Source organism: Thamnophis sirtalis, unplaced genomic scaffold (genome assembly GCF_051295495.1).
Source record: "Thamnophis sirtalis isolate CommonGarterSnake01/CBP01778 unplaced genomic scaffold, rThaSir2_p1.2 scaffold_5, whole genome shotgun sequence".
In the NCBI taxonomy this organism is placed as follows: domain Eukaryota; kingdom Metazoa; phylum Chordata; class Lepidosauria; order Squamata; family Natricidae; genus Thamnophis; species Thamnophis sirtalis.
Genome location: NW_028261385.1, coordinates 31,654,562 through 31,674,545, shown reverse-complemented (window position 1 = coordinate 31,674,545; position 19,984 = coordinate 31,654,562). Strand labels below are relative to the sequence as shown.

The window sequence follows — 19,984 nt, the reverse complement described above, 5'->3', positions numbered from 1 at the left end:
ATGTTGATGTTTTATCTTTTTGTTTTCCTTTTAGCTTTTTTATGGTCTCTTTTGAATGGTGAGCAAATCTAGTTCACCTCTATAGGTTGTGTACATAGCCAAGCTTAACAAACAGAAGCAACAGAATTCTAGAAACGCCTTTATTGTTATATAATAGAATAACAAAACCTTGACAGCCTCTCAGCTTTTACAAGTGGCATACTACCCATCTTCAGATACTCCATGAACACATGGGAATTCTTCCCACCTGATTTTGAACATTATGTGGCTCTTTCTTTGTTTCTGTCTAGACAAGTAAAAATAATTTTCAAAAGGTTGCTTTGTACTAAAACCTCAAGGCTTTTCCCAGCATGCCAGCAGAATCATAGTGTTTCTCAACTCTGACAAGTTTAAGATGTACGGACTTTCCACTCCAAGAACTGAAGTTGGCTGGAGAATCTGGCAGTGGAAGTTCACACAGATTAAACGTGTTAAGGTTGAAAAACACTAATCTAGGCCATCCAAGCCTCTGCTCAGTGCAGAAATCCAGGTAAAAACACACCAGAAAGATAAATAAATATCAGATAACAAATTAACAAAGTTGGAAGTAACCTTGTAGGTCATCTAGATTCTACTCCAATCTCCACCCAAGCAGGAGACCCTACATGATTGTCTTGTCTCTGCTTGCACCTTTTCTATGACTTTCCATGGAAAATGGTTTCATTTTTGAAGTAAGGTTACACCTGTCATTAGGTGTTACACCAAAATCTGCCCTGCTGTAAGCTTCTATTAATGATTGTGTTCCATACTCTGGAACAACAGAGAACAAATTTTGTTGTATAGCTCCCATTGGAAAGTGGAAAATTGTATTATATTACACCAAGAGGATTGTGTGTGTGTGTGTTTACGATGTGATTTAATATTAAAATAAAACACTTAAAATAAAGAGGAAAGCCAATATAAATCAGAGACATAATGTAGTAAAAGGAGGGCATGTATATTTGAATCTAAGATTGCTTTCTGTAAAGCAAGATTTTTGCTTTTTTACTTAATGGCTTAATACCTAGGTTGATTTAACTGCAATAACAAAATGACACAAAAAAATAAATGTTTAAGTGCAATACTGGCACATGAAGTCTGAAAATGTAATGTTTTTTAACTTATAATTTCAGTGGCTGTTCAGCTTTTCTTGCCTGTATCTCAAGGGTGCATTTTTACACTTTTAGATCCAGTAGAAAGCTTGTGAGACGTGGCCATGACAAAAGGACAGGCTGTAACTTGTTCAAAAACAAAGCTATTTTTTAAAAAAAGAGGCAACAGCCCTCTGCACTTTCACGTTCAATTTTTGAGCAGCTCCCCCAGGAAATGCAAGAGGAGGTGTAAGGTAAACCCATAGTAGAGAGATATTCTATGAGTACCAGTTATAGGTAAATTACTTTGTTTTCTATGTCATGATTTACTGAAGAGTAATATTGGACTTCGATCAGGGATAAATACTTTTAAAATAATACTTTTATTTTTCTTTTATTACATAATTTACAAATGGCCAATCAAAGAATTGTTCCCGTTGGCCAGCTGGTTTTCAGCTCTCTGCTGTGCATGCGGGAGACATGTACGCATGCACGGGAGGTTTGTACGCACATGCACGGGGATCGCACATGCATGCACAGGGCACACAGGGGTTCACACACACATTGCATTATGGATGCGTGCACACGCATGCTTTAGGCATGTGAGAACAAAAGTTTAACCATCACTGTTCTAAGGAATATGGAGGACATTATGTACTGTAGTTGTGTTAGTTTCAACTTATTTTATGGCAAATGGGGGTTTGGGGGTAACATTGAGAGGGCAAAACTACAGTATAGAAAAATAATTTAAGCTAGTAGAGTCAAAATATACTCTTATTGTTATGCACACTTGAATTTTCAGTTGGATCAAATTTTCTATATATAGTCTACACCCCCTATTTATGGCAAACTAAAAGCAGTCCGTTCTAGAAAACGCTGAAGAAATTACCTATTATAGACTTCAAGACTCTCATATGTTAAATCGATGGTGGGATTCCAATTTTTTTTTACTACCGTTTTATGGGGTGTGGCTCTGTGGGTGTGTCAGGGGAACGATACTGCAAAATCCTCATTCTCTCCCCATTCTCAAAATTTGTGCTACCCGTTTTCCAGAACCTGTCAGAACTGGCTGAATACTATCACCAATACAATGACATAGAAGTACTGACACGGCAATAAATGCTGATCAAGATGATGTGAACATTCAATATGGAGCGTATTAGCTAAGGAAACGTTTCAAGTCAGAGAATTGGAACATTAGAAGTAGTTAGCTCTCATATTTTTTTCCAAGTGGAACTGAACAACGCCCCACATTCATTAGACTGGCAAACTGGCAATCTGTTTGGACTATGGTCCCTTCATATTTTTCTCATTTTGCAATGACTTTGCAGCATTTCCAGAAAATTTTTAATTTTTCACAGGAATATGAGAAGCTCACTTGGATCACTTTAGACAATTTACTTACTCATTTTGCTCAACACTCTCTGACCTTGCCTGATCTTGAAAGGCTAACAGTGGAACATGGTTACTATCTGACTGGGAAGCTACCAGGAAGAGAGGACCCTAACTTAGATAGGAAAAGGGGGGGGGGGTTGAAATTCTGCAAGAAGGCAATAGCAAATCACTTATGCACTATTGCCAAGAAAACCACATTAATGTGAAATTGAATTATTCAAGCATAATGAGTCAAGATAAAATACAGGAGGATCTAACTAAGTAGGAAGTTGTCTTATATCCAATCAAGAATATTTAATCACCTTACATAGTATTATCAAATAGATTATTATTATACAATTGTATCACAGCGGCCAGTTGTTTCACCGGATTTGACATTGGTTACTAGTCGGGCTCCACCCAGGGGCCTAGGACGTCATAACGTATTTTCGTAATATGCGTGCGGATCCAAGCAGTGCGGCTTTTTGTATTTGACTGATGGTGATTTTGTCAATTTTTAACTGTTTTAAATGTAATTCCAGTGCTTTTGCAATAGCACCCAGTGTGCCGATTACCACTGGAATTACCACTGCTGGTTTGTGCCATAATCGTTGAATTTCAATTTTTAAGTCCTGGTATTTTGCAATTTTTTCATGTTCCTTCTCGGCGACCCTGCTATCACCTGGTATTGCGATGTCTATGATTGTAACCTTATTTTTCTCAACCAGTGTGATGTCTGGTGTATTATGCGCCAGTATTTTGTCCGTTTGTATACGAAAATCCCACAAGATCTTGGCCATCTGATTTTCGGTGACTTTTTCAGGTTTATGTTTCCACCAGTTTGTTGTTGTTTAATATTATAATTTTTGCACAAATTCCAGTGGATCATTTGTGCTACTGAATTGTGCCGCAATTTATAACCAGTCTGCGTGATTTTTTTTTACAGCAGCTGAGTATGTGATCAACAGTTTCATCAACTTCTTTGCAAAGTCTGCATTTGGCATCATCAGAGGATTTTTCGATTTTGGCCTTAATGTCATTTGTGCGGATAGCTTGTTTTTTTTAAAAAAATATTGTTATTGTTGTTGTTGCTATTATTGTTGTTGTTGTTGTTATTATTATTCTAGATTATTCAAATATTTCAAATAAACTGCTACAAATTCTTTTGAAATTAAGGAAGCCAGGGATAAGACCTGAGACTTTCTTTAACTAGTAGTCACTATTCTGAATGATTTTAATTGCATAGAATAGTTATTGTAACACAACACAGCAGGGAAAAAAATCAAGCTATAGGGCATCATCATAAAATACACTAAAAAGAGTGTGCAGGGTTCACCAAATCATGTTAGTGTTCATTCTAGAAACGAACAAGTTCGGCAATGTCCATTTTGTCACCTTACTTTTGCATTTCCTTGCCAATACTAAATTGGTCTTTAAAATTGTTACTAATTTTTTTACTAGAGTGAAGCAGAAGAAAAGCTTCATTCAATAGAAAAGCACTTGCATACCCATGTATTCTTAACTTTCAATTTTTTTAAAGTGAATATTGCAGTCATCTCGCATCTCCTAAACTTGTGTTTACTAATAAAATCCCCAAAGGAAATATATACCTGGAACAAAATCAATCCCACTGAAAGGTTTTCCATGTATTTCAGACCCTCCTAATGGAATCCTGACCTAAACTTTCTTCGTGTAAAATCTTGCACTAATGTGGGGGAAATAAAAATAAAAACAAAGGACATTTTGATGTTAAAAGGCAAATGTTCCCCTCACACATATGTGCTAGTTGTTCCCAACTCTAGGAGGCGGTGCTCAGCTCTGTTTCAAAGCCGAAGAGCCAGCGCTGTCCGAAGATGTCTCCGTGGTCATGTGTCTGGCATGACTAAATGCCGCAGGCGCACGGAACGCTGTTACCTTCCCACCAAAGGTGGTCCCCATTTTTCTACTTGCATTTTTACATGCTTTCGAACTGCTAGGTGGGAAGAAGCTGGGACAAGTAACGGGAGCTCAATCCGTTATGCGGCATTAGGAATTTGAACTGCTGACTTTCTGATTGACAAGCTCAGCGTCTTAGCCACCGCGCCCCTTCTTCACCATGTCCTTTGATATTAGCAGAGATTATTTGCCAATTCTGAATCAATGGTCAGTGAGAGCATAGAAAATACTGTCAAAAGTCAACAATTATGTTATGTCCATCCAAAATCCACCCTTTGCTTTTAGATTACTTCATTCTTTGCATCTGAATTTTTTTTTTGAGAAGGTTGTTTTGTTTCCTTGGATCTACTGTGCAGCATCCCAATATGTTACCACTTCAAAATCATTCTAAATGTTGAGAATTTCCATGAGTTGCAATTTGTTATCAAATTGAACGAAGGTGGCATAAGAAGGTTGTCCTTCTCTTATTTCTTGGATTTAAATATGGAATGTCAGGGTTTAGTTTAGCAACCAAGTAACATGTCCAAGTACTCCAACCAGAGAGTCCACGTACTACTACAAGCTACTGCTTGTTTTTTATGTACACTGAGAGCTTATGCACCGAAGGCAAATTCCTTGTGTGTCCAATCACACCTGGCCAATAAAGAATTCTGTTCTATTCTATCATTGATATTCATCTCTAATTACACATCTTCTTCTTTTTTTTCTTACAAAATTCTTACAATCTTCTTTTCTTACAAGATGAAGGTACTTCATCTTGTAAGAAAAGTTATTTAGGAAGCCAAGTAAATGATAAGTCCCACTTCATTGCAAACAACTGTCATAGTAGGCAATGAATCATCAAGGAAAAGCTTGGAAAATTTGACATGCTGACTTGGTTGGTATCAGGCACTGCTGGGAGGAAATTATACCTATCAGAAAGTGAGATGACTAACAATAATGGCTTAATGTGGGATTTAGGTAGAAGAGGCCAGACAGAAGGACTCTCAATATTTCAAGGAGTCTAAATGGAAGGAGGATTATAAAAGGCTTCTGGCAGGTGCCCAGTTACACAGACCTCTGACCAAAATCTTAAATTCAAACTGAAACATTTCATAATGGGTAAAAGGAAAGAGAAATATTCGTAATGTAATAAAAGGTACATGGTTGAAATGAACTAAACTAGAAAAAAGTGAAACAATTGTTCCTTTCTACATAGCCTTCCACATCCTTTAACCAATGTTCAGAATCAGGTAACAAAACAGGCCATAATGGTTATTAACTGCTTGAATTCTCAAAATACCAGCATCTTTGCAGAAGCCAGCCAACAGTCTCTGTACCTGACCATTTAAGGAGTTCAAAAATTATTCCATTCTTCCCTCCACTCAAATTCTAGTCCTTACTTTGAGTTCTATTTTTTTTTCTTAGCATCTTCTATTACAAAACACAGCCACTCATTTAGAAAGTAGCAGCAAGAGTTCAACTACTACCGTAGTCATAAAGACTAATGTCAGGTTAGTATAATTCTGTATGACTTCCTCCTACAGTTTGAATTCTGATTGAGCAATCAAAAGAACAGATGGAAACAAGCTGCCCAATTTAAAAGAGGGGGCCAAGAAATTCTTTATACTGTATAAGGTGGTGGTGGTGGACCAAAATTCTTTCATTATAGCTTCTTATTTTCTTCAATAAATAATAATAATCTGTAGTTCTTTGGATTTCTTGTGAGATTGTGTAAATGATTCATTCCTGCCTGGGAACACTTACTCTGATACCACCACATGTTGCAGTATTTTTCCTGCCAATGTATGTTCAACAACTATTTTTTTGCACTACATCTGACCTGAAAATTAATCAGCCAGCTGCCAAACACAGATGATGGCAGAGGAACACAAGGTCAATCCACAATGCTAATCCTGGACTTAAGCAATTATAATAATATATGGAATTGCCTTCTATCTGGCTTATAAAAAAAGGATTATAAGTTTCATAGATGACATGTTTTTAAATGGTATTATCACCATTTTTTCAGTTCTACAAAGAAAGCAATTGAGTGGGTAATGCTCCAATTAGGTATTGTGAAATTGCTTTGGGCAGAGATTCTCAGATATTTTGATTTCAGGACCCTTTTACATTCCTAAAAATGATTATCTCAAAGGGCTTTAAGTGGGTTATATCCATTGATATTTATATCAGAAATGAAAACTGAGAAATTTTAAGTACTGATTTATTTGACTTCATACAGTAGATACCTTGAAAGGTTGTTGGTGACTCACAGTAGTCCTCAGACCACACTTTGAAAAATACTTCATATATATTACAATGAAACAAATGATGCATGACATTTAAAACTCTATTACCATTAATTTTAAAAAAACTGGTGAAAAAATCAATCTTTTCATCATTACAAAACAAATGCATCCTCCCACTCTCCCGAGTGTCCTCCTGCTGAGAAGGCTTCAACCAAGCTTCAAGAGAATAGAACTTATGGTACTTTATAAAGGCAGACTGTGTAGATACAGATAGAGCTATCACCCAGGGAACATTAGTGTAGAGGAGGGCAGTGGTGACTGCACTTCCAGTAGAGTGGGCCACAATTTCCTATGGAGCAGGCATATTTTAGGACTTACAGCCAGCTCAATGGAACCCTTGATTTACCTGGACATCATAATCGCTGAAGCTTTGGGACTTGGTTGTGGCAGTCAGAAGGAAACTAGAAGGCTGTCTTATTCTATCTATCTTCATTCTACTGAACTCAGACCCGTGAGATGTCAGTTTGCACAAATCCTAATTCAACCGAGTTTGAGAATTAGATGACTTCCTGGTCTCAGTGAAAGACATTACTGTGTGACTGTTAGAAATGTCACTTTCTATATAAAATGTTCTGACTCATGGCGGGGTTCAAATGGCTTGAAGTTTCTGAAAATCTCATTGTGGATATCAGTGGATAGCGGCAGAAGACTGTTTTAGGAATTGTTGATGCTGTCATAGGCAGCATGAAACTCAAATACTTTGGTTCCCTAATGAGAAGGAAGGACTCACTGAAGAAGAGCCTAATGCTGGGAAAGATTGAGGGCAAAAGAAGGAGGGGATGACAGAGAATGAGGTGGCTGGATTGAGTCACTGAAGCAGTAGGTGTGAACTTCAATGGACTCCAGAGAATGGTAGAGGACAGGAAGGCCTGGAGCAACGGTGTCTATGGGGTCACAATGGGTCAAACACGACTTTGCAACTAACAACAACAACCATGAGCACAGAGAAACTTCATGCTCTTTAAAGAAAGGCCTGAGGAAAGGACTGTTGTATGTTTGTGAAAGCTACAACAAAGCAGTCCCGTGTTGGAAGGCCACAACTTAAAGAAAAAGATTGATAATAAGTAATCCTTGACTTAGAACCACTATAAAGCCTTGAATTTTGGTTGTAGGGCGTTGTAATCATAAACCAAGGTACCATGTAGGAGCCAAGGTGGCGCAGTGGTTAAATGCAGCACTGCAGGCTACTGCTAGATCAGCAGGTCAGCAGTTCAAATCTCACCGGCTCAGGGTTGACTCAGCCTTCCATCCTTCCGAGGTGGGTAAAATGAGGACCCAGATTGTTGGGGGCAATATGCTGACTCTCTGTAAACCGCTTAGAGAGGCCTGAAAGGCCTATGAAGCGGTATATAAGTCTACTGCTATTGCTGCTACTGCTATTGTAATGATACTCGATTTTATAACTGTCTTACGACAGCTCTAAATCAAGTCACCCTGGTCACCATATGAATTTACCAGGTCCAAAGAGTGTTTTTGCCCATTGAACATGATGAAAAAGGCAAAAAGTGTTGCAAATTGTGTCACGTGACCATTAAGAACACTACAACACTATAAATGCAAGTTGGTTGCTCAGCACCTGAATGCAATCACGTGATTGTGGGGTGAAATGCAACTGTCATAACACTGAGGATGGGTTGCAAGTAGTTGTTCTTAAACAAAGTGATGTAACATTTTTGGGGCCAGGTACCTCTGGAAGCCAGTTACATCTGAATAAAATGAGCCTTTGCAAATGGCTGCTAAATACTAAAAGACTGTTTAAATACTCTGGGACTGAAGCACCATATCTCTGCACCTTACCCAGACCACTGCTGTGTTGTGGATTCCTTTGAGGGTTATGCTGTGGGAGACAATACATTTTTCTCAACTCAGTAGGAGTCTGCTACCTCCCTCTCCTGTGACATGGCTTTCTCTGATCATGTTGGTTAAGAGGAGAATATTCTGTCCTTTTAGGAGAGTGTGACCTCTCCTCAGAGCTAGCTGTATTGTATATCGTTCCAGGAGGTTTATGCTGCCTTTGGCTTCTTCTACTATACAAAGTCTCTTATTTCACATAAACTGTATAATTTCTAGCTTCATCTGAGGTGAACTTGACCTAGTGAGTTTGGATAGGGCTTCTGAGAACTGCCACTTGAGGGAGCCCTTCACCTTCATGTTGTGAGGATTCTTGGACCGGTGTATCATTTAAGATAATCATTTAGCCTAACAATTAATTGACAAATTGATAACACCGATTAAATTTTGTTAAGACTACAAGGTTTTGTGCTCACAGTTGCAGCTCCTGAATTAATATGGGACTCTTTCTTAATTCTCAACTGTACCATGGGCACACTAAAATATTCTGTTGGGGTTTTTTTTAATGAAGTGAATACAAGACTCAATGTGTGCTATTACTGACAGGATTACAAGATTATCATTTGCAAGTTTAGAAATTGCAGCAAGCATTTTATTCTAGCATCAATCAGAACTTTATGGTAGGCAGTCAGATGTACATGGATGCTACTAGGAAAGAAAATAAGTTTTGATTCCTTGAGAAATTGACATTTTGAAATAATTGTTATTTGAAACTGGAAGGTAATTTTTTTTCCTGAAACGCCTGGGCCAAAAATGGGGCCACTGCTCTAGACCAATAGCATGCTAATACCACCTGTAAAACTCTTAAAGGATTACAAAAACAGCATAATTTATCAGAAACAGCTGAGTAGCACTATATTCAACCGAAATGACGGAGGGAGGTCCCTGAACTGTGGGCAGAAATCAGTGACACTAGCTGCTACTATTTTTGTTTGTATATCCTGTCCAGCTGTCATCCTTTGGTAGCCTGGGCTTCAACTTCTGCAGTAAAGGTCCAGAGAAGTCTATGAGGAGAAGCATGAAGAGGAGAAAGATGTTATTCCTCCCATCCTCATCTATATTCCTTCCAAGTGGTTCTACCTGATTGAGGAGACTCTCATAATGTTAGGAAGGAGGCAATGGCAAGCCCCTTCCAAGAAATCTGGCCAAGAAAACTGCAGGAACCAATCCTGGCAGTGACAAGAAATCAACACTGGCTTGAAGGCAAAAAAAAAAAAAAAAAACAAAAAAAAAAAAAACCAGTCAATCTACTTCTTTTGATGAAACAGTACTCAAATGCAGTGAAGCACCTCATATTTGGTTTCTCCTATATAAATCAAGTAATTGCAAAAGCGGACAGTATTTTTCCAACTGTCTCTGACTAATCAGAAATTGAGCATGTGTATATTTATGTGTGTGTGTATTTGTGCTTCTTTGCTTTGAAACAAAATAAGCATAAGCCTCTTATGTTTCAATTCTGCATTTCCTTTTCACGATAACCCTTTCTGCTCTGTATCTGGCAAATTTCGGCTCCCCTAGACTATTTTAGGACTCTTGGAAACACTATACCTGCCCGTGTATTAGGGGATTAGTAATGCAATGTGGAGATGGGCATATGGCTATATGAAAAATGAAATTCGTCGCCTTGGGTTTGAATAGCTGTTTGTACTAATTAGTTCTCGCTTTAGCAGTATCTATGCTTCGCTTTGTTAAAGCATCAGATATAAATTTGAAGTATGTGCCCCACAGTTCTGCAAAAAGTTCACGGTTTGTGTCTTTGCATATACATAAGAAGTTAATTCAGCATGTCCTCTTTCCTAACCACGGCCCTCACATACCCTTGTGAAAAAAAAAGAATTTTCCCCTGTTCTGGGTCTCCAAATCTATTCATTGGAATGTTCCCCCTTTCCTGAATACAACTCCAATTGAGTATTCTTCCTCCAGCTATCACCAATGATTGTGGAGGCTACCAGAGAAAAAACAGCAACAGCCAATACCTTATCTTCTAACCCAGCCCCATTCCCAGTTGAATTTATTCTCTATTTTAACTTTACTCCTAAGACTCTAATGACGTCTTAAGTTGGTTGTTTATTCCCAGCCTGCCTTCCTTTAGAATGGTGTCTTTTAGACTATAAGCATGTAGGCAAAGGCAGTTTTGTTTCACATGTACGTAGCTGTAAACTATTCTGGGAGTCTTTTAGGCAGAAGAGAATGGGGAAATCTGGATTGTACTACCACAAAATCAACAAGCTCTATAGCTATCAAACGCTTCTGAAGTTATGGAAGCCAATGACCATCACTGCATCCTATCTCAGCAAGCAGCATAAAATTAAATATTGATTGTGTAAACAACTGGTTTATTTTATCTGTCCTAATCTGCTTCCAGTGTCACAGGTTGAGCCACAGCTAAACTTATTTTCATTTATCATTTCACTATTTCTCAGCACTGAGTAACGTTTTTATATACTACCATTTATTCCAAAGACACAGCATCTTGTTAATCCCTTTCTGGTGTACAACTAAACTGCTCTTTAAAAGCAAGGGAGAGAAATAAAATCTTATTTCACAGCCAGGAAGCTGAAGACCAGACATGCCACATCTTCTGCCTCATAAAAACATTATTGTGGGAAAATGAAGACCCACCCAACTTTCCACAGTCCTATGGATGGAAAGTTTCAGCCACATTTTAACTGTTAAATCTTATTTAGCATCTTGAGGCATTCACATCTCTGGAGCACAACTCAAACGGACCTGTTTGCTATTTTATTCATGATTTAAATTATCTTTTCAGTTATAGTTTTCTACTCAAACGCCCTACTAGCTTAAATTCTCTAAGGATCAGACATTATTTTCTTAAAATAAATTTTCTAAGCAAAATACAGTTTGAAAATAGCTATAAACCTATTTTTTTCAGTCACACAAATGTTTGGAATCTGTTCCCTATTTTTGCTTCTTTTAGGAAACTGGGACTAATTAGTTTTAAATGGTTTTACTAGCAGTGTAGACATTTCAATTTAAAGCACATCCACCAGAGAATTTGCCCTCAGGTTTTTAGCACATGACACATCAGTCACAACTCAGTAATATTCCATAAAGTTTGCAGCAAACCCACAGGGAACTGTGAAACTGAAATTACCTGTATATAACTATTTTTTTTCAAAATGGGTCTTAAAAGGAAGACAGAATTACCGTATTTTTCAGAATATAAGACACACCTTTTTCCCTCAAAAAAGAGGGTGAAAATCTGGGTGCATCTTATACACTGAACACAGCATTTTTGGCCTCCCGAAACCCTGCCCCCTTTGCAAAAATGGACGTGAAGAGGGTTTGGGAGGCTTGCAAAGTGCTCCTCGGGGCTGGGGAGACCAAAAACAAGCGAAAAATGGGCTGTTTTTGCTCATTTTTGCCCTCCCCAGAAACTACAAGCCTCCCAGTCTCTGAATATCCTTTTTGCGGGGTGAAAACGGGCCATGTTTGTTTTTTGTGCCTCCTAGTCTCCAGGAGCACTCTCCCAAGGCTTTGCATGCCTTTTTTTGTGTGTGCAAAAAATGGACATTTTTTTCTTGTTTTTGCCCCTCCCCCTAGCCCCCAAGAGAACTCTCCAAGCCTCCCAAGCTTTGCATGCCCCCCCCCTTTTTTGCAAAAAATGAGGCATGCAGAGGGTTTGGGAGGCATGCAGAGTGCAAAAACTTTTTTTTAAAATTTACCTTTTCAAAATCATGGTGCGTCTTATAATCTGAAAAATATGGAATTTCCTGCAATTTTTTTTGAAGAAGCAAAAAGTAAACATGCTCATCTATTCAGGGCTAGCCATACTACTAGGTAGGATGAAATGGATGCTTCAGATAATAGACTGAAGAAATGCCTTGACTATTCTTATTCCAGTCTGTTTGCTGGATCAGTTGCTCATCCAAATATCTCACCTTAAAGACTTTCACATGGCTCATTCGAAAGACATTAGCCAAGTAGGATACCCTGGCTGGTTGGGAATGATGGGCCAGGTGTCTGGCAAACAAGGGCAACATGAACAAATAGTATTAGGGAAAAATGAAGCAGGCTCTGTCCTACTTCTGACCTTTATTGAGTATCTTTAATTTAACAAAACATTTCAGGGTTATGTACAGTACACTGTGTAAGTAAAAGGGCATTTTTAATCCCTACCGCAGTCTGAAAGCCAGTAGTGAAGATTGGACACAAGATTACATCAGTTACACTGCCATGCATTTAAAAGAAAATGTCAAAATAGCAAATTTGGAGCCACAGACTTCATTTCTGTGTAATTATCACAGATGCCTACTTAAGGGCCACAACTCAGTACAGCATTCTGGCACAAGCAAAACTGAAATTAAATCCAAATTCTCTTCTACTTGACTCATCTACTTTGTAAAATATATGCTTAATTTTGCACCGCATGGCATGATAAAAGAAAGACAGGCTAGGAACCAAAGTGTGGGTTCCTAGCATACTAAAAGAGCATGATATAATGGTGGTCCAACATTTAGCTTAATGCTTTCACTGAACGAATCAGTGATACTTAATAAAAAAAGTCTTCTACTTGAGATATGGATAGATACTGTCAATCAGAGCACACCCTATAAGTCTAAAATAGAGTAGAGTATAAGGCAGGTTCTGAGTTTTAAGAATTATCTGTAACATAGGCAATTACTGATGTTCATTGTGTATTACAACTAATGTTTACTTACACTTTCACAAACTTGCTTTTAAATGCATAATGTTTTGGGGATTTCTGGTTTTGCCACTTTTCAATTTTTAAATGCTGTATTTTTGGTGGCTACTTGCATCTTTTTATTGCTGCTTGCTGAACTGATTACAAAGCCTCTACTGAGCACTTATTCAAACTAATGGCATTGTTGCTAATCAATTATTGCAATGTTTGATGACAGAAAAGTGTACTTCTGTATCCCCATTAAAACCTTTGCAGCCTTAGTGTTAAAAGTGTATCTGCATAAAACAACATTATGTCTCCAAAAGTGGATAGCTTGACAAGAGTGTTTAAAATTACTCAACCTCTACTAAATCTAGAGCTTTGAATTTTGCTTTAACTGAAACAAGATAGCACCATTTAGTTATGCTTGTCAATTACTATTTATTATTGATTTAATAGATAGAAGAAAAATAAATTGAGACATAATTCAGATAAGACAGATAAGATGGGGTCAAACTTTCCCACACAGAGCAGATATGCAAATTGTGAGTTATTGTGCATTAGGACCCCTTATTTCCTTAGATAGAATTTGTGGCCAGAAGCATTTATTATAGGCGTTCTTCCTTAAACAATGACCTGAAAGCAACTTGTAAGTTGCTCTAAGCTTCCTCTAAGCTTCAACTAAGTAATGCATTGTGTGTTGGGCTACTCATGTGTGAAATACTGGTACAAAGTGCTGCACCCACTATGGTCTTCTGTCTATTTCTAGAAACAAAGTTAACAATAATTTTGAAATTGCTATACTGGTTGCTAATTTACTTCTGGGTACAATATAAGGAGTCACTTGTTTTTACAGATCTGAATGGTTTCGGTTCAGGATACCTTAGACCAGGTCTGCAACCTTAAACACTCAAATAGGCATTTGGACCAGTTTCCCACAGAAAACAAAATGCCGGGAGCCACAAAACCTAGATGCCATGGCCAACTCAATGTCACCCAGTCACATAACCCACCCTCCAGCCACGCCTACCCGGGTTTGGTGGTGCTCATTGTTTTCTGTTCCCCCGCCCTCATTTCTGTTCTCTCTTTTTCCTTTTCTTTCTTTCTTCCCTTCCTTCCTTCCTTCCATAGAGAACTGGAGCTCTTCCCTCCCTGCATCTGGTGATGGAGCCTCCTCCTTCTCCCCATTCCCTTCCTTCCTGAGCCGATGCAAAGGGGACCATAGCTTCCTACGAAGGATGCTGAATTGCAAAAAGCAGCCAGTCGCGGGAAGTGCAGAGAAAATGCTAGGGGCACTTCAACCATGCGGCTCTGCAGAGAGGCTCACGCCTTCTCAGGGCAGAGAGCAGGTCGCGCAACCGGTTTGGCAGGGAGCCGCAGGAGGGATCAAAATGCCTTGGATTGCTGACACCTGCCTTAGACATTGCCTCCTTCTGCAAGGTTCCCATCATTTAAATAATCTGGGAAGTACATCTTCAACGGTAGATGGTCCATCTTGCTGTAACTTGGGGCCTGACTTTTTGTCATGACTGAATATGAATGTTCTCCACAATGGAATATAATAGTGCCTCCCACATTGGCTTTAAAAAAAAACAATGCCTTTCAGTTTACCCTTAACTGTACCTAAGCATAAAATTTAAGTTTGAATTTGCAGTTTTAATGACTTAAATCACCATTTTATCTTTTTGTAGAGTCTGTTGCTTTAATCCACTTGCTTTTTATAAACCATCCTGGTATTTTGGTAGCAGCTAAAAGTAAAATACATAAATAAATATTATTAGATTTTTAGAGTCCTGTTTGCAGGTGCAATTAGTACCACAAGGCTGCATAAAATGTACATCCAAAGTAAATTAAATGAATTCCAGTTTTCTTTCCGCCTTAGATGTAACTGATGGGCATAATCACGGATGCAAACTGTACCTTCATGAATGAAACACTGTTAATTACATTGGTTTAGAAGTGATTTGGTGTTTTAGCTGTAATTTTTGAAACAAAATCAAAATGTAGCATTTGAAAGCATATTGTAAAATTATTTAGAATGTTATTTTCCAGTTAACAGATGATAAAAAGTTTTAAAGTAATAGTCTGGTCTAATAATATCTCTCTTTAACTTTGTTTGCCTTTTAGAATGGATTTTTTAAAAAGTTCATCTATCTGTATCAAATACTCATATCAGTTTAACAATGAACTTGTGTTTCATACAGCAGGGTTACAAAATGCCTTCAGTTTCAAATGATTTTAAATGGCACAGCTTTCCTCCAAATGTTCTGAGGGCTGTAACTAAAGACCAAAGAGGTGCTTTCCTAACCCAAAAGCCAGCTCAGAACAAAATAAACCTTTTAGCCAAAATCCAGGCTATTAAAATACAATAGTGGTTATCTCTTGCTCCTAAACCTTGTACTAAAACTGGTAAGGCGAGTAGACCGAAGTTGGAAAGAGTCTCCTACCCAGAGATTGCAGAGAGCTTTTGGTGTGCCTGATAGGCGATCTCGCATCCTTTGGTACGTGTTCTGTGCATTTCAGCATGTAACGATGGGCAACTGGCTGAGACATCCCCAATGGAAATGACCAATTCCCGATACAGAGCCACCTGGGTGTTGAAGTCCTGGACAAGCTGAGAAAGAGAAAGAGAAAATCTATTTACATAAAACCAACGTTTTGCTGCAGTGAAAGATAAGGCAGTATTTTTTTTAAAAAAAAGTTGCTCCAGCTGTGCTGATGCAGGCATTTGAAACAGAACGAAATCTGTCCCCACCATGCCATAAATAATGAAGCATGTTATAAAAGCTGCCCTTTGCTCACCCAGAGCATGCATTTTCACTGGGAAATGAAGATATTCCACATATTTTAAGCCGTTGAAAGTGTTTTTACACGCTAAAGCTGGCTGACTAACAGCTTATCTTTTCTCGGAAGCCAAATATTTTATCATGAAAGAAGATAATGTTTCCAGAAATAGTTTCTCCTCTATGCCCCCTGCCCTAGCCTCTACCCACCTACCCCAATTTTCTGACTTGCCGGCTATTAGGAGTGGAATGTGTCACTCATTGCTCTGTTATTTTTTTTTAACTGCCTTTCCTGGCTCTAAGGCTGTTTTTACTATTCTTAAGAATCCGGCTATTTATCTAGGAGGAAAAATTCCTTGCCATTCAGTATTTGTGCTAGTACTTCAGTCTGTATATAAAAATGCTTCCAACTCAAGGCTTCAGGGTTAAATGAATCATTATTATTTTGCTTAACACAATGACTATTGTTGATTTTTCTTCTGAGACAAATTACGTTTTTATATGTATGGCATGCCAGAAATAAAAAGAGTAACAATATATTCTAACATTAATTTGTAACAGAGTTCAGATTTGCCCACCATTTAACCCTCAAACTATCATAAAATGGCATCTCTTCATTTGAATATATGTAATCAAAAACAAGGTATCTTATTGTTGTGTTGACATATATTTTGCCATAACCCTAACACCAAATTTTATTCTCAACACTTCTGTTGTACAAAGTGAAACACCTCTCCAACCCCATAGATGGATTCTCTGGCCAATCAGTTCAACTCCAAGGGACTGTTGTGCACTGTGTGATAAAATTAATCTTCCCTGCTTCCCCTTCCAGATTAGCATGTTACGGCCCTTACAAAGAAAATCACATTTGACAGACTGCCCAAATCAAGGCTTGACAACACTATCCTAAAAACCTCTTTTGTGGCATTGCTGAGCCTTAGTAGAACCTTATGAATGTCAGGCTTTATTTTTAAAGGTTAACATTTGTAAACTCACAACTGTAAGTTTGTATAAAAGAAATTTAAATGGGAAGATTTATTTAAATGCCCTAAAATGAAAACAGTACTAAAAAGTTTAAGCAAATCATTTCCTAAAGAAAATGACTACATTCAATATTGTAACTTTCATAGCCCCAGTTCACACGTTTCCATAATCGAAGAAAGATTTTCAGCGCAAATAATCTGTAGTTTCATTTTACAAAATGGACTTTATTTGCATTCATAGATTGCAGTAAGAATCCCATTACCTGTATAGTAGCCTTATCAAGTGCTAATTACACAAATCTCAATGTAATTTTATCCGTTTTAGGTCTTGCCTATTCCAATCCAATGTGTTCAGACTGTTTAGATCAAATCAAAATAAAAGCAGTAATTCTAAAATTATCTTGCTTGCTTTCTGAAGGCTCAGACCTTCCTGAGCTGCATTTCAACTTCATCTAACTCTGACAAATTCAACATTTATATAAAAATTAGAAGCCCAAGGCAATTTACAATCCTATATAAGTTTATGCAAAGGAAATCCCTTCTGAATTCAGTATTAATTCTGAAATAAATCTATATATGATTGCAACCCAAATGTTTTGTGTAACTATTTTTGAGTTTTCATTAAATGCTTTTAAAAAAAAACCATGCATTGTTTACAGTCATGGTTACTATAAATAATAGCCTAAGAAGTATCTGCAACCAATAGATTCCAAAAGGATAAGTACTTAAATAGGAAAATTAGAAAACTAAGATTAGATTTTTCCTTAAGAAGTACTATGATTTTAGCTTTTTCAACGGCACAAGTTGGCATGAAAATACAATTCTTTTTTTTTTAAAGAACAGTTCAGATATTAGAACTCTATCTTAATGGATTTATAAGTTAACCATACTACAGAGCTCAATTGCACCAAAGTTCAACCTAATTTGGATTTTGGAAGAATATACTTCTGGTAGATTAACTTCCTATCTACCCTGGGGGTTGAAGTTAGTTTATACATCAACAGGCACAGCTGCTATTTGCACCAGTAAGTTAGCACAACTCTGGCGTGAAAAAGCAGATGCACATCTTTTAACATCACCTCCATGTGTATTCACAGCCTTGTTTTCTATCAAGCCAGTGGAACTGTGTGGGGTTTATTTATTTTTTTCTCATTTCCCACTTCCGAAATTAAGGGGGAAGCAGAGGAAATGCTTGCTCTGGATTTCTGAGGTCTACTACACTGAGTACCGTTCCAGATTGTACGGTGGGCAAATACTACCAACCAACAAATGTTTGGTACTTCTGTTGTAGTGTCCACTGACCCACGCAAGCCAATGTTCCAAAATCGCATCTTTTTTTTTTACCTTTCCTACGAGACGCCGAGCTCTTTCTCCAACTCATTTAAACACCCGAGGATTTTGGGTTGTTTTTTTTTTTAAAAAAAACCATCAGTATAACGCCCCCCCACCCCGCGCCGCCTCACAAGCTACTTGAGCAAAAAGGGTGTCAACTCAATTGCGGACTGCAGTTTTAAAAATAGTGCAGCTGCACGTGATCGGAATAGACAAGGAGCGGGAGACGGGGGGGGGACAACGGGGGGGAGAGGAGTGGTCCCTCCACCGAGCCCCACACAAACAGGTCTACCAAACACACACACACCAAAGGGGAGGGGGCGCAGCTGCGCGGTACCCACCATCTTGCAGTCATCCAGGGCTAGTCTCTGGGTCTTAGGGTCGCCCTCGGTGCTGCCGCTGTCTTGGCCTTCGCAGTCCCTGCCGTGCAGCGACGTTTTGCCGATTTGGAAGATCGAGCCGGTGGACTTGGGGCGCTTTTTGCGCCCATTCGGTGCAGAACTCATTCATACGCATCCACCAAGCAAACGCTGCTGCTTACACGGGTGCCAGCCGCGGGCAGGCGGGGAGGGCGCAAAGATTTTCCACCACGCCAGATTCGAGTTGCCGCCGCCTCAGGCGGCAGCGGCGGCGGCAACAACAGCAGCAGCAGCGCGTCGATGAACCCGGCGAGAGCTCCAGAATCGCCCGCGCTCGCCCGACGCCTTTTATTCACCCTCCACTACCACCCCTCCTCGGCTTCTCTTCACAGGCGGAGAGGCTGTTTGGGTTCTAGGGAGACTTCGGCCGGCAAGGGAGCAGCACTCGAGGTGGTGGTGGCGGCGGCTTGCAGCATCGCCTCCCGTCGGGCTACGGCAGCGAAGTCGAGGCGAAGGATGCTCAACAACTTCTTCTTCCTTTCAGCGCCGCCACCCGCAGCAGCGTGTCAGTCCCTGGAGCCAAAACTGAGCGCGGGTTTGCAAGCGGCGGAGATCCCAGGCTGCTCGGCCAAGCTGGGCTTCCATTCAAGACGGAGGGGAGGGGTGGGGGAAATGCAGCCGTCGCCTCAGCCCGCCGTCTCCAGCAACCCCGCTTCTTTTTGTGCCTCCTTCGCGCACAACACCAGCTTCTGGCTCGCTGGGGCCCCCCTCCCTCGCCGCCGCAGCACAGAAGGGGAGCGAAGGCATGTGCGCCTGTGTGTATATTAGGCAGAGTTGGGCGCGCGCAGGCGCACGCCTCAAATCGAGCGATTTCTTTCCCTGGCCTCGACGCTACTTGTTCCCCTTCGAGCCGGCCTCGCCGGCGGGAAGGCTCCCTTGGCTAAGCCTTCTCTCCCCCACCCCCCCCCGACGGGAGGAAACAGAAAGCCGCTGATGTTGCGCCAAGGTTACCTGCGAAGCTAACCAAGCCCTCCAAAACAGCCCCTCGTTCCGGAGACAGGATTAATAAATAAATACATTGGGATTCATTTGCAAAAGTGGAGTTCTGGGGCCTTCTGGAGAATCGCCTTCTGGGGTTCTATCACCAGGCTCTAATGCTTTTTTCCCTACTACACCCCCCCTTTCCTACCTGGTATCTAAAAAAAAGCAAAGGCATAGTTCCCACCCCCCCTCATGTTGAACCAGATCAGTTGCAAATTAGCAACTGCGTTCAACTAGGTTAGTCTTTAAAAAAAAACCTGGGTCGATTGTGCTGTGCCTGT

At 39.5% G+C, this 19,984-nt stretch overlaps 1 protein-coding gene across 4 annotated transcripts in view; it reads right to left on the bottom strand.

The window, feature by feature from the left end:
- Window positions 1-19,443, bottom strand: part of RGS7BP (regulator of G protein signaling 7 binding protein) — a 56,029-nt gene extending 36,586 nt beyond the window's left edge. The window contains exons 1-2 of one of the 4 annotated variants that reach the window (XM_087715559.1): window positions 18,645-19,443; window positions 15,653-15,819 (exon numbers count right to left, since the gene is read on the bottom strand). In XM_087715559.1, coding sequence (XP_087571685.1) covers window positions 15,653-15,819; window positions 18,645-18,809 — 332 coding nt within the window. In that variant the 5' untranslated portion in view covers window positions 18,810-19,443. Of the gene's footprint in view, window positions 1-14,878; window positions 14,954-15,652; window positions 15,820-18,644 lie in introns of those variants that run through there. The other 3 variants (XM_087715558.1, XM_014060345.2, XM_087715560.1) reach the window with 3 other exon arrangements.
- Window positions 19,444-19,984: the final 541 nt, after the last annotated feature.